This window comes from Diabrotica undecimpunctata, chromosome 1 (genome assembly GCF_040954645.1).
Source record: "Diabrotica undecimpunctata isolate CICGRU chromosome 1, icDiaUnde3, whole genome shotgun sequence".
NCBI classification, from domain to species: domain Eukaryota; kingdom Metazoa; phylum Arthropoda; class Insecta; order Coleoptera; family Chrysomelidae; genus Diabrotica; species Diabrotica undecimpunctata.
In genome coordinates, this window is record NC_092803.1 from 83,433,894 (window position 1) to 83,449,852 (window position 15,959).

Below are 15,959 nucleotides of genomic sequence, written 5' to 3' on the forward strand. Positions count from 1 at the left end.
CTCCACGCGAGCTCATGGATTTCCTCAGCCTCCCATCCCCGGGAAAACCATGTCCACACCCAAAGCACTCCCATCTCCACCCTTTCCTTCCTCTAATTCCAAACTAACTCGCCAACACACACTAGCCAAGCGTGGCGTTTTAATGGCTTAAAACCCCAGAAGTTATTTTCGATGAAAGACGAAAGCACTGAACGGCCCTCTGTCTCCGGCGGCTTCAACATACCCAACCAAGGTAGCGGTTTGGAACAGGTTTGGAGTATAGGGGGCTAATAATCCCCGGAAAAAATCAGGCAGCCCAGATGGCAGTGTCATAGTGATATAATATTAAATGTCAAATTAGAAAGAACAAAGGTGATTCTAAAAACAAGAAAAAAGAAATAGATTCCCCCAGAAACAACGACCTGTATGAAGATACACTAACCATATAAAACTTACAAGATGAAATAGAAGATGTAGATCAAGCAAATGATGGCATAACGAAGGCTATAAAAGAAACGGAAAGAGAGTTCTGCCCAACCGTGCTGACCCATAAAGAAAAATTAAGTCGAAATACCAAAAAGCTACTGGGTAAAAGAAGACAGTTGACGGAAAAATACGCCTCCAACTATACAACAATGAAGAAATTAAATAAAGATATGCATCGGTCAATACGAAAAGACGTAAGATAAAACAATACAAGCGAAATAACTAAAATAATTTGTACAATATATATTTGTACAAATAATACTAAAATATGTACAAAATAAAAAACAAACATGAAAACATTACTACTGATCGAATTAAAATCCTTAAGGATGTCGAATCCTTTTATCGCGAAATGTATGAGAGCACCGACGAAAGGCAAGATTAGCCCCAGTCCATAATCACAAACCTGAGATCAGAATTAATGCCAGAAATAATCGAAATACGAAATCCAAACGACACTTTTAGAAATGAAAAATAAAAAATCCCCTGGCGATGGCGGAGTAGTGATCGAAGCGATCAAACTAGGTGGAAATAAAATTATCCACGATTTAGTCAAGCTTTTCACTGAATGCATCTACCAAGGAAAAACTCCTTCTTAATGAAAAAATGCAGTCAGTGTTTCATTACACAAGCAAGGAGACATAACAGATCATAAAAACGAATGTCCTATTAGTTTACTCTCACACACGTATAAACGTTTCACAAAAATTATTAAAAAAATGCTGGACGCTAACTAAGACTTCAATCAGCCTACAGAACCAGCTGGAATTAAATCGGGATACAGCACTAATGACCACTTACTAGTGATAAAAACAGAGAAGTATGCAGAATACAACAAACCATTGGCACTGATATTCATGGACTTCCAGAAGGCATTCGATATAGTAAGCCCTCAGAAGATGTTAAAAGCATGGACAGAAAACCGAATAGACCACGGCTACATAACTTAATAAAATATATTTACCAAAATGCCATAGCTAGCGGAAGACTGTCTGAACAAGAAACAAATAAATTCTTTATACAGCAAGGAGACACCGTCTCTCCAAAGTTATTCACGATGCTTTTAGAACATACTTGTACGAAGGCAGATCTGAACGCGCATGGTATCAACATAAATGGAGAGAATTTAGTCATTTGAGATTTGCAGATAACATCGTCCTTATAGCCGATCGTATGGATGATGCAATAATGTTATATTATTATATCACAAAAATAAAGACTAATCTGCTACTACATCGAAATATTGCTGTTGATGGAAGGGATATTATGCAGACTGCATCGTATAAGCACTTAGGACATGAAATTCGGTTGGGCATAGATAACCAGACATGTGAGATCCCACGTCGCATATGATTAGCCTGGGCAGCGTTTGGTAAATTAAACTATGTATTTAAATCGGTTTTACCCACATGCCCCAAAAGGAAAATCTTTGACTAATGTGTGTTACCTGTACTCACTTATGGAGTGGAAACATTAACACTTACAAAAAAGGTAGTGAAATAGATTTGCGTGACTCAAAGGGCTATGGAGCGCCAGATGTTGGGTGTCTCTCTGAGAGACCGAATCCCACACGAAGCAATACGTCGTAGAACAAAAACAACAGACGCTAACGAAAAAATCGGGTCTCTAAAATGGAATTGGGCAGGACATGTCGCCAGATTATCCGACAAACGATGGTCAAAACGTATTGTCGAGTAGAAATTAAGACAAGAATCACTACAGAGCAGAGTCCGCCAAATAGATGGAGTGACGACCTTAAGCGTGTTAGCAGTAAATGGATACATGGAAAGAGCTGAGCTGCGCTCAGCATCATTAACTTGTATGACCTGTGCCCATACAGATTAATGATAATATATACATATATATATATATATATATATATATATATATATATATATATATATATATATATATATATATATATATATATATATATATATAGTAAACTCTTAAATATTGGGGAAATCTGCAAGAAAGACTCTAATGAATATCAATTGTTTCGACGAACGTTTTCGCCAAAGAGAATTAATTTGACTTCTTCAGGGATGAAAGAGAATAAATTATAATTAGCTACCATATATATTATCTATTAAAACATTATTGATCTTTTTAATAGATAATATATGGTAGCTAATTATAATTTATTCTCTTTCAGCCCTGAAGAAGCCAAATTAATTCTCTTTGGCGAAAACGTTCGGCGAAACAATTGATACTCATTAGAGTCTTTCTTGCAGATTTCCCCAATATTTAAGAGTTTACTATTTAACTTATCTGCAAAGATTAAATTTCTTTTCTATATATATATATATATATATATATATATATATATATATATATATATATATATATATATATATATATATATATATATATATATATATATATATATATATATATATATATATATTGAATTAAATGGCCAAATAGTGGGCCTAGGAGGACAAATTCGTTAAACTTCCCGTGCTCGAATCGGTATCAATAAAGTGTTTTAAATAATTTCAGCCTATCCCAGCCTCATCAGACACTTCTTCTTCTTCAGGTTTCTTCTCCTATCGAAGGTTGGAGATCATCATCGCTATTTTAATTTTATTGGCCGCGCTTCTAAATAATTCTAATGAGCTGCAACCGAACCACTCTTTCAAATTTCTTAGGCAGGATATTTTGCGTCATCCTGGGTTTCTCTTCCCTTGTATCTTCTCCTGCATAATTAAACTAAGTAATACCTACTTCTCGCTCCTCATTATATGACCCAGATATTGAATCTTTCTAATTTTAACAGTTTTTATGACTTCACATTCTTTCTTCATTCTTTGTAACACCTCTATATTAGTTACTTTTTCAGTCCACGATATTCTGTGGATTCTCCTGTAGCACCACATCTCAAAGGAGTTTAATTATTTGATTTTAGACTGTTTTATTCTCCACGTTTCCATGCCGTATAGTAAAGTAGAAAAAACGTAACAACGTAGCATTCTTGTGCGGGTCTCTAGATTAAGGTTACGGTTGCAAAGTAAGTTCTTCAATTTTATGAACGTGTTTCTTGCCATTTCTATTCTAGATCTGATTTCTTTTGTTTGATCTCCATCTTCGGTTAGCCACGTTCCTAAATATTTATATGAGTATTACTCTTTCGATCGTTGTATTATTGATGATCAGGTTATCTATATTTTGTGGTTTTTTTTGAGAGTATCATTGATTTCGTTTTCTTGGGATTCATTTGCAATCCGTTCCTTTCACATGCATTGTATACATGTTGTAATATGTACTGTAGATCTTCCATGTTACTTGTAAATATGACCGTATCGTCCGCATATCTAATATTATTAATGCTATTTCCGTTGACCAAAATACCTTCCACAATATCCAATAAAGCTTCTTGAAATATCACTTCACTGTAGACGTTGAATAGGAGTGGTGAAAGTATGCACCCTTGTCGAACTCCTCTAAGTATACTTACTTTCTCTGTCAGTTCTCCTTCGACTATTATTCTTGCTTTCTGATTTTGATACAGATTCGATATAATTTGTAGATCTCTACTATCTATGTTTTTGGTCTTAAGAATACTTACAAGCTTTTCATGTTGAACTCTGTCAAAAAAACTCTGCTTTTTTAAAATCTATTTAGCAAGCATATATGTCCTGATTTATATCCAGACATCGTTGTGTCAGAACATTGACTCCGAATAAAGCTTCTCTAGTTTCTAGACCCTTTCTAAAACCCATCTGTGAATCACTTATTTCTTGTTCTAATTTCATGTGGATTTTGTTATGTATGATTTTAAGGAAGATTTTCAATGTGTTGCTCATTAATGCAATTGTCCGATAGTCATTGTAATCTTTAGCATTTGCGATTTTTGGAATCGTTACAAAAGTTGAGAGAAGCCATTCTTTGGGTATGTGTCCCGTCTTGTATATGGAGTTAAAAAGGTCTACCAAGACATCAATCAATTATCTTCAATAAGTCAATTGATATATTATTGGGTCCTGGAACTTTTCTACCTTTTGTGTGTTTTATGGCATAAATAACTTCCCCTTTCATTATTTCTGGTCCCGTGATTTCTTCGTCAACTTCTAATTGTTTTACTTTTTGGTCATAAAATAGGTGTTCAAAGTATTCTTTCCATCTACATAATTTGTCTTGCGTTTCAGTTATAGTGGTACCATCTGCTTTTGTCAATAACCCGATTGGTTTGTTACGATTTCCTGAAATCATTTCTTTAACCTTCTTACGGGTGTTGAAAGTGTCATACCTTGCCTCATATTCCTCAATTTCTTCACATTTAATGGATATCCATGTTTCCTTAGCTTGTTTTATTTTCTGTTTTATTTGTTTATTAATTTCTTGATATTTAATTTTAGTTTTGTTTTTATGTATTCTTCTTTTGTCCATCTTTTCAAGAATGTCTTGTGTCATCCATTCTTATTTGGCAGCTTTTGTAAATGTTAATGTTTTTCGTCGCACAGCCTCTATTGTGTTCTTTGTATTCTTCCATTTTGTTTCAATATCTGCAGTGTTCTTATTTTGTTGTTTTACTTCTTGAATACTCTGATTTATTTTATTTCGAGTCTTTTGGTATGTATTTGGTTCTCTTAGTTTATCAATGTATATTTGTGGTCTAGGTCTTTTCATTAATGGTTTTCTCAATCTTACATTCATATTTGCTACTACTGGGTTGTGGTCCGAGTTTACATCTGCTCCAGGGTAAGTCTTCACTACTGTAATAGAGTTCTTGTACCTGTTCGTTATCAAGATGTAATCTATCTGATTTCTTATAATTCTATCTTTGTTGTCTCCAGGAGCTTTCCACGTAGAGCCGATTTGGTAATTTAAACATTGTATTCATAACTACCAGTTCTTCTGTTTGGCACATCTGAATGAGTCTTTCACCACGCTCATTTCGCTCTCCCAATCCATACATTCCAACACAACTCTCCACACTTCCGCTGCCCACGTTGGCATTGAAGTCACCCATTAGTATCAGAACTTCTTGTTTTTTTTTATTATTGTTTCCAATTGCTCGTAGAAGTCTTCTATTTCTTGTTCCTCCTTGTCAGCTGTTGGTGCATATACTTAAATAACATTCATTTTCCCCATATTGGTGTTAATTTGTAGCATTATAATGCGATTTGAAAGCGGGGTGAAACCAAGTACGGATTTATCTATTTCCTTGCTTACCATTATGGCCACACCATATCGTTTTGTTCTATCAGAATATCCACTATAATATATAGCTCCGTTTTTAGTCCGTTGTTTTCCAGACCCTGGCCGTTGGCTTATTCCCAGAATTTCGATATTTAATCTTTCCATTTCTATCGCAGTATTATCTACTTTACCTTATTGTAGTAAGCTTTGTACGTTCCATGTTGCAATTCTCATATTTCCTCTTGTGATATTTTTAAAGTGTTCCGTTTTTTACATCACAGGGATTTTTTTACTTCCCCTGCCTGGATCTTGATTTCCTCGGCCCATGATTAGTAAGGTTACTCATTTGGTTATTGCTATCCATGATGATTGTACTAGGGATGCTCTTGTGAGCCTTTACTACAGTGGTTTCCCGTGGCCTTCTGTAGCCAGCCCTATGTCGTTGACCATCTTCCTGGTTCATCCGCCTTTGAGACCGATTAATCGATCTCAGGACAAAGGAGTGCCCTTCCATTAACCAGCTCGTCCGCCCAAAGACGTTGGCAATCGCTCGGTTTTTCGCCATATATGGCTACCCTCACTTAGTTTAGCCTGCAGACCAATACAGTTGCCCAGGGTGTGGCACGTGGAGCCATAAGTGAGAGTTAGGTGTCTTATGAGGACCAGTTATCAAGAACCATCTTCCGTCTATGACGCTCGATGTGGTCGTTCCGATAAAAGGTACTACCTCTATAACACACCCCAAACACCCCATCAGACACTTAGGCTGATACAAATTCAAACTCGGAAAGTCCAACGAATGTCTCCTAAATCTTCACCACCACAGTGGTTAGCATACAGAGGCGCCACCTACTTTGACGGTCATGAACGAAAACATATATACACTCAAAGACAAAAATATCGAATATTTTGGAATTTTCAAATTTTTGTTTTTTCAAAATAAATTCTGGTCAAGCAAGTCGTTTATTGTAAAATTGAGTTTATTTTAACAATGTTTAATGAAAAATTTTAAGTTTTTATGCGGAGAAAATTGTGAAAAAAATAAATGTTTAATATTAGGTAAATAAGGTTATTTTACTCTAAACTTAAATGATAATTTAAATTGCTTAAACAACAGGTTTAAACTGAAAGAAGTGCACGATCAGTAACGAGTATTCCCCCCTCTAGCTCTTATTACTGCTTGCATCTTTCTCAGCATGCTTGCAAGTAAATTTTGGACATCCCACATGTGCTCTATTGGATTTAAATCCGGACTAGACGGTGGCCAATCCAATATTCGAATTTGGACCTCATCAAGATAATTACTTACTACGGCAGCGGCATGTGGTCGAGCATTATCGTGCATTAACATAAATCTTTCATATCCAATATAACCAACATATGACAAAACATGATCTTGCAGGATGTTTTAAACGTAAGAATCACCAGTCATCCGTTCAATCACTTCCACAAGTGCGGTACGTACCTCACAACTAATACCTTCCCAAAGAATAATTATATTATCAACTCCAAAACTAATGGTCCGGGCGAGACTGCAGCTGGCGAATCGTTCTCCAACTCTTCTGTAGACGTGTTTTAGATCATCTGGCTTCCATAATAGGATTCTGGTCTCATCAGTGAAAAGAATGTTTTTCCAGTTGTCGATATTCCACTAACTATGTGTTCTTGCAAATTCCAAATGACGAGCCTTATGATTTGTGGAGAAGACGTGGAACTTTGGAGGGGCGTCTGTTACCGAATTAGTATGATTTTTTCTTTACGTGAAGAAGGATTTTTATGATAAAATGTACGAATGACACTAACCTCTAAATAAACGTCAAAATAAACATCAAAATACTTTAAACCAGTTGAGTACATCAGCCTACTATATGAGTATTATCAGTAATCTAACATTATTTTGAAATAATAGTGACTACAAAAAAATAGGAAAATTCCAAAATATTCGATATTTTTGTCTATGAGTGTATATATATATATATATATATATATATATATATATATATATATATATATATATATATAACTGTTTTGGATGGGTTGGAGTCAATAATAGGGCTATTGGTTAACTATTTTTTTATTCTCGAGCTTTCAATTGTGTTTACAATTATTATCAAGAGCTAAAAAAGACAAAATACTTACAAGGTTGAACTAAAAAGAAAAAACAATTTTTGTTAATTTACCAAATAAAAATTAGTTTGGTAAGTAAAAATCACTGTTATACCATCATTAACACCTAAATTAATACAAACACTAAAGGTTATTGACAATATAAAAATAGCAACAAAGAACATCAAAACTATTTCATCTTTATATTCTAAAACTAAATATCCTATAGACAAATTTGAAAAAACGAATTTAGTATACAGCATTAGTTGTACTCAGTGTGAGGCTGAATATGTTGGTGAGACCGGAAGAAATCTTTCAAATCGCATTATTTCTCACAAAAGTGATTGCAGAATTAAAAAACCATCTTGTGCTTTGGCAGAACATGTAATCGATAAAGATCATATTATGGATTTTGATAACATTAAAATTTTATGTAGTGAAAGTAATAAATTTAAAAGGACTTTTTTGGAAATGGTTTGTATTAGCAAAAATGATAAGAGTTTAAACAAAAGATCTGAAATTCAAAATTTAAGCAAAATTTATAATTATATTCTTTCTTTATGATTTATATATAAAACTTGTAAAATATCATATTTAATTCTCCATATATCTGTCACATTCTTTCAGACATCTGTCAACGGTGAATAAATCTTCTTCTTTTTGTTACTAAACAAAAAAGAATGTTTAAACGAAATTTTACTTTTGGCAATATAATTGTCAAAAATAAAAATTTTATGTTGGCATTTATGACATTGAGGCTATTTGTAATTGGTTGCTATTTGAACTTATTTATAAATTCAATTATTTTTATATTAAAAAAAATGTTTTCAAAATTATAAAAATTTTCGGAGAAACATTTATTAGATAAAAACATTTTTGTATTAAATATTTTGAAGATGTAAGCAGTGATTTTTACTTACCAAACTAATTTTTATTTGGTAAGTTAACAAAAATTGTTTTTTCTTTTTAGTTCAACCTTGTAAGTATTTTGTCTTTTTTAGCTCTTGATAATAATTGTAAACACAATTGAAAGCTCGAGAATAAAAAAATAGTTAACCAATAGCCCTATTATTGACTCCAACCCATCCAAAACAGTTTTATATATTTGTTCCAAACGAGTCACAAGTACTTCTTTTTTCTTATTCTTATATATATATATATATATATATATATATATACATATATATATATATATATATATATATATATATATTTATATATATATATATATATATATATATATATATATATATATATTTATATATATATATATATATATATATATATATATATATATATATATATATATATATATATATATATATATATATTTATAATAAACTAAGGTACACTCGAAGAGTGGTGGGTTTTTCGGTCAAAGTGGAGAAATAAAAGACAAAGAAGGTGGCTACTTCATCTATTTATTGAAGACGTTTCGCTTTCTGCTCAGAAAGCATCATCAGTTCATCTAAAAAGAACAATATGAAACCAAACATCCATAGAGAAGTTACAACAAAAGTGTGTTACCTTACAAAGACATGTAGCAGTCAATGATGTTAAAAAAATGAAAAAACTTACGAAACTGGACATTCAGAGTTAACGTTGTATAAAATAATTAATTGAAACTAGGTATAGTTTGCAATTTAACAAAATTAGCACAGCAAAAGAACATGTGATAAAAATACATGTATTAAAAAGTTATTATAAAAACTTAAGTAAAAAACATTAAGGTTTATTTTAAAGTGTAAAGAACTAAAAAGATCATACGAATGCACTTCCAACAAATTTATTTAGTTATTTATTTATTTATTTATTTATTTATTTATTTATATATATATATATATATATATATATATATATATATATATATATAAATATATAAAAGTATATATATAGTAAGTATATATATATATATATATATATATATATATATATATATATATATATAATGCCTTTGATACATTTTTTTTGTCAAATATTTTAATAAATATAATTATAATAAAAATAAAGTGGAAGTGAATAATTTAGTGAAAATTGAGTGTCTAACTAAAAATATAAGATAATGGAAATATAATTTTTTTTTGTATTTTACAGAAAGTTGTTTCATCATTTTCATCGTTACTTTCATTGCCTGCTTGGTGCTTCATTTGGAAATTGGCATTCTGGTGGGAATCGGTATCAATTTGCTGCTGATATTGTACCATGCGGCAAGACCAAAAATATTCGTGGAGAAATTAAGTGTGAGTACATTCTGTTTGTGTTTTTTTAAGCTACCATATTATTTTCTGTCATATTATATTATACTGTAATATATCTATATAAAAGGCTAGAACGACAACTCACACTGTTTCTCCGGTAGGATAACTCCTAGCGCCACTTTCCGCCCAGCGGAAAAAAAATGAATTACCACCTGACATTTAAATCATATTTTGCATAAAGCTTTATGTTAGTTTAGATTTAAAATCCAAGCGTCAACAAGGAAAGAAATCTGAACTACCAACTGACATTTTAACCCATGAGTTATTCATATTTTTTTCTTGAAGCGATACGTTTAATTTAATACTATTAATATTAATTACGTATATATTAATTAATACAATTATTTTTTTATTATATAGCCAAAAATTTTGGTTGTTAAAATTTTAAGGTAAAATTTATTTCGCAAAATAATTTAAAGCTTTATGTTAGTTTATATTTATTTGGTTTGGTTTTGGTGCGTAAATCGATTTCAAAAGACGACTTCAATAAAACTAAATACAATTAAATAAAATTGAATAAAATTAAATAAAATTAAATAAAATTAAATAAAATTAAATAAAATTAAATAAAATTAAATAAAATTAAATAAAATTAAATAAAATTAAATAAAATTAAATAATATTAAATAAAATTAAATAAAATGAAATAAAATTAAATAAAATTAAATAAAATTAAATAAAATTAAATAAAATTAAATAAAATTAAATGAAATTAAATGAAATTAAATGAAATTAAATAAAATTAAATAAAATTAAATAAAATTAAATAAAATTAAATAAAATTAAATAAAATTAAATAAAATTAAATAAAATTAAATAAAATTAAATTTTATAGATGTCCGCACCTATCGAGGCGCCAATATTGATTCAGATCATTTTCTAGTTGGCACAAGAATTCGGGCTAGAATCTCAAATGCGAAGAAGGAGAGAAGTACCAAAACAAGGCGCCTTAATATTGAACTCCTCAAAAACCCGCAAACGGTAGAAAGGTTTCAAGACTATATCGAAACTAAATATATAACTAAAGAGAATCTAACAATTAGTGAACAATGGGAAATGTGTAAAAATTACATTAAAGACGCAGCAAATAACATTCTAGGGCCGCAAAGACCACCACCACGCAATGAGTGGTTCGATGCTGAGTGCGAGGACATTAAAAGAAGAAAGAACAATGCATATAAACTGATGCAGCAAAGAAGAACCAGAGAAATGAACAAAAATATAAAGTTTTGAATAAAATCCTTTATAAAAAGGTATATAAAAAACCCAGTTGGGCTATGTTAAATTGGCAAAACGTTTTCGGAATAAGTATTCCATCATCAGTACCAAGTTAATACATGGATGTAGCCACTAAATATGGGGTTACAAACCCTTTAAAAATTGCTAATTGAAATTTAGTTTACATAATGTCTGTTTTACAATTTAGATGGTAAAGTTACCGTTGGATTGGTAACATGGTGACATATAACTCTGCAATAAGTTGCAAGTCCTGAGACGGTATGTCTACGAGGACTTCAATAAAGCAACTGAGCATATTTAGTGGCTACATCCATGTATTAACTTGGTACTGATGATGGAATACTTATTCCGAAAACGTTTTGCCAATTTAACATAGCCCAACTGGGTTTTTTATATACCTTTTTATAAAGGATTTTATTCAAAATTTTTAATATATGGTATACAGCCAAACACAGGAACTTAGTTTCCTTGTGGAAAAATATAAAGATCTCAGAAGAGAAGAGAAGTACATCCATCGGATAAAAAAGCGAACCTATGAAAATAGAATATTGGAAGAACTTGAGGCATTAAAAAAGGAAAATCAAACAAGGAAATTCTATAAAAATCTAAATAAAGCAAGAAAATAATTTAAACCAAGGATCGGACTATGTAAGGATAAGGAGGGGCATATATTCAATACAAAAGAAGAAGTATTGAAAAGGTGGGTGGAACACTATAAAGTACTGCTTGCTATCGAAGTAGAAGATCCAAATCAACCACCCCCAGGAGCAAACAACAATACACCATTGGAGCCTCCATCAATTTAGGAAGTACGGGATGCAATAAAACACCTAAAAAATAATAAATCTCCAGGAAGTGATGGTATACCCGCGGAACTTATTAAATGTGGAGGTGCTACTTTGACTAATCATATATATAAAATCATACTGAGAGCCTGGAATGAGGAACAAATCCCAGAAGAGTGGTGTATTGGGATCGTTTGCCCGCTACACAAAAAGGGCGATGAATTAGAATGTAGAAACTATAGGGGAATAACCATCCTTAATACAGCATACAAAATATTTTCGAGGATTTTATATGATCGCCTGAGTAAATATTCAGAGGAGCTTGTTGGCGAATATCAAAGTGGTTTTAGGCCTGGTTGATCAACAACAGACCAGATCTTTGTGCTAAGGCAAATACTGGAAAAAACCAATGAATTCAATATCGACACATACCATCTTTTCGTAGATTTTAAATCGGCCTATGATAGTGTCCTAAGAAATAAATTGTATGAAGCCATGGATGAATTCCACATCCCCGATAAACTGATAATATTGGTTAAGGCTACAATGCGTAAAGTTGTTTGCAAAGTCGAAATACAGGGCGAACAATCACAGGCATTTGAACCGCATGTTGGGATGCGACAGGGAGATGCGCTGGGGTGTCTCCTTTTCAACATAGCTTTGGAAAAGGCGGTCAGGGATGCTCAAATAGACAGCAGAGGAAACATTTTTAATAAATCACAAATTTTGGCATATTCAGATGATATTGATCTAGTTGCCCGCACAACACGCAAGCTAGAAGAAATGTATATGTATATGTCAAACGCCTCAAAAAATATGGGCCTGCAAGTAAATGAAAATAAAACTAAGATAATGGCATCAACACCCAACAATAGAGCCAGAAACATCGGCCACCAATTCACGGTTGATAATTCTACCTTTGAAGTGGTGGACAAATTCACATACTTAGGCTCCCTGATCACCAAGGAGAACGTCATGACGGAAGAAATCAAGCGAACAATAATCTTAGCAAACAATTGCTATTTTGGACTGAGTAGACATATGAGAAGCAGAAACTTAAGCCAGAAAACAAAAATAACCATATACAAAACCCTTATACAACCAGTGTTGACATATGGGTCGGAGACATGGACCATTTCCAAGGCAGATGAAAATCTCCTGCTTATATTTGAACGAAGGATTCTGAGAAGAATATTTGATGGCATCTGTGAAAATAGTGTTTGGAGAAGGGGGTACAACTACAAGATATATCACAGATATAAACATATATTTGGTGGTAAAGACGTAGTATCCTTTATAAAAATAGGAAGACTAAGATGGGCAGGACATCTGGCAAGATCACAGTAGAACAACCCTCCTAGAAGAATACTTATGTCACAACCTGTGAGAAGTAGAAGTAGGGGTAGACCAAAACTCAGATGGAGGGATGGTGTAGATGAGGATGGTAGACAAATAGGCGCAGCAAACTAGCAACAGTTGGCAATGGATAGAACTGACTGGCGTAATAGACTTGGGAAGGTCGAGGCTCTTTTATAGGGCTGTAGCACCAATGATGATGATGATGAAATAAAATTATATAAAATTAAATAAAATTAAATAAAATTAAATAAAATTAAATAAAATTAAATAAAATTAAATAAAATTAAATAAAATTAAATAAAATTAAATAAAATTAAATAAAATTAAATAAAATTAAATAAAATTAAATAAAATTAAATAAAATTAAATAAAATTAAATAAAATTAAATAAAATTAAATAAAATTAAATAAAATTAAATAAAATTAAATAAAATTAAATAAAATTAAAAAGAATTAAATAAAATGAAATAAAATTAAATAAAATTAAATAAAATTAAATAAAATTAAATAAAATTAAATAAAATTAAATAAAATTAAATAAAATTAAATAAAATTAAATAAAATTTAAATGAAATTAAATAAAATTAAATAAAATTAGATAAAATTAAATAGAAATAAATAAAATGAAATAAAATAAATAAAATTAAAAAAAATTAAATAAAATTAAATAAAATTCGATAAAATTAAATGAAATTAAATAAAATTAAATATTTTCTAAAAAAAAATCAAAACGTAAATTTAACTATTGACTAAAAAACTTTTTTCTGTCTTACAGACCACTGGAGGTGTAGAATATCTGCTCCTAACCCCCGACCGATGCCTGATCTTCCCCTCGGCTGACTATGTCCGTCATATTGTAACCAAATATGGTGTTCGCCAAGGAATTCCCGTGGTCATCGATTGCTCGCACATCTACGGCGCAGATTTTACTGCAGCCACAGTGATTGAAACACTAACTTCCGACTTCGCCACTAGAGACCAAATCATCTTTTTTTTTAACCTCAAACCGTCGGTGTGTTCAGTATTTGAAGGGCTCTCTCCGAAAGGCTTCGTGGTATTTTACAACGGCAATGAACTCGATGATTTGTTGTTGAAGTATGTTAAAGGCGAGAATATTAAAGGAGAAAATGTTTAGAAAAATAGTCATTTTATCTATCTATATTCCACCTTAGAAATCATTATCTGATAACTTTTTAAATAAAATTGTGGATCTTTTTATTATAGTTACACGCTCCATTAATGATCATGATAAGTCAGAATAGTTTTTTAATTATCTTTGTTACCATCCTTTATTAAAAAACTAAAACAAAACGGCAGTTGCTAAACACTTTTGTATTTTTTTACTCACATAATTGCAATAAATCAAAAAACTCTTTAGAAGATCATTCTAGCAAGTGACGAACAAGTTTTAGAAAAATTTTTTTCAAATTAATATAGGAAATAAAAATTAAAAAGATCGGTATATTAAAAACGTAATAATTTTTATTTCATCCTATACAAAGATAAAAATGGTGAAATAAACTTTTGAACTATTTCTAAAGGGTTTTAAATTAATTTCTACGAATCCTCTACTCTTTAATGTTTGTAATCAAGATAACCTTCAAAATTATAGCATGCTTGGAGTTAGTGCGTAAACCGCATGTGAAGGATGGAAATATAATTTGACTACAATTTGTAAAGTATATCTTCCACATTTTTGAGCCTGTGACATCAACCTCTCGAGCGTCCAACCTTTTGAACAATAAATTCTTATTTATAAAATTTGTAACATATTACTTAGTAGTAACTTATATTAAGCTTGATCTGTAAGTTATTAAATTGATAAAAAAATATATTCTTTTAAAAACTGGCACCTTTAATTAACACTATTTTGTTTGTGTTGGTAAAACATGTGAATAAATTAGATACGACGAATCATCAAAAACGTTTCGTCATTGTGGGTTCCATCGGGTTCTTAGGCTTTGTATCGGTGGTTTGAGTCTTAGAATGTGTAGGCTGCTAACCTAGCTGTTCCAACTTCTTCTTTTATCTGGGCTTGAGACTGTCTGTAAGCATAAGTACTGGTTCTAAGGTACCCAGTTCCACCCAGTTCTCGCGCTTAAAAACCCACAGGCATAATCGAATGCAGCCAAAATTAAATAGAAAACTAACACAGCGTATACCAGTACAAAGCGGAGTCAGGCAAGATGATTCATTAAGGCCACTGCTAGTTAGTATAATTATGTACAAAATAATAGAAGAAATACGTTAAGATCATGGTTACAAAATGGGAAACAGAAAATATATGCTATGCAGAGAACACTGCACTAGTCGCCGAAACAAAAGATAATCTCCAATGATTTCTTCAAAGCCACACTTTTAATACAACAAGCAAAAAATATAATATGATAATCTCAGTAGAGAAAACCAAATGTATGACCACATCCAAATAACTACTTCGATGTAAAGTCAGAATCTACGAGAAAATAATAAGGCGAAAAATGCGAAAAAAATTTAAATGTCTGGGAATAGATTAGCTAGTTATAAAGATATAGAAGAAGAAGTTTGAAAACTCGTTATGAGAGTAAATAAAGTTGCGGGATCTCATAATAATATAGTGAGGAAG

At 31.3% G+C, this 15,959-nt stretch overlaps 1 protein-coding gene across 1 annotated transcript in view; it reads left to right on the plus strand.

Annotated features, from left to right (window-relative positions):
- The window catches only part of LOC140450897 (sodium-independent sulfate anion transporter-like), a 109,345-nt gene extending 94,144 nt beyond the window's left edge, over positions 1-15,201 (plus strand). The window contains exons 8-9 of the mRNA XM_072544580.1: positions 9,808-9,953; positions 14,130-15,201. Of these exons, the coding sequence (XP_072400681.1) occupies positions 9,808-9,953; positions 14,130-14,489 (506 nt within the window). The 3' untranslated portion in view covers positions 14,490-15,201. The remainder of the gene's footprint in view (positions 1-9,807; positions 9,954-14,129) is intronic.
- The last annotated feature ends 758 nt before the right edge of the window (positions 15,202-15,959 follow it).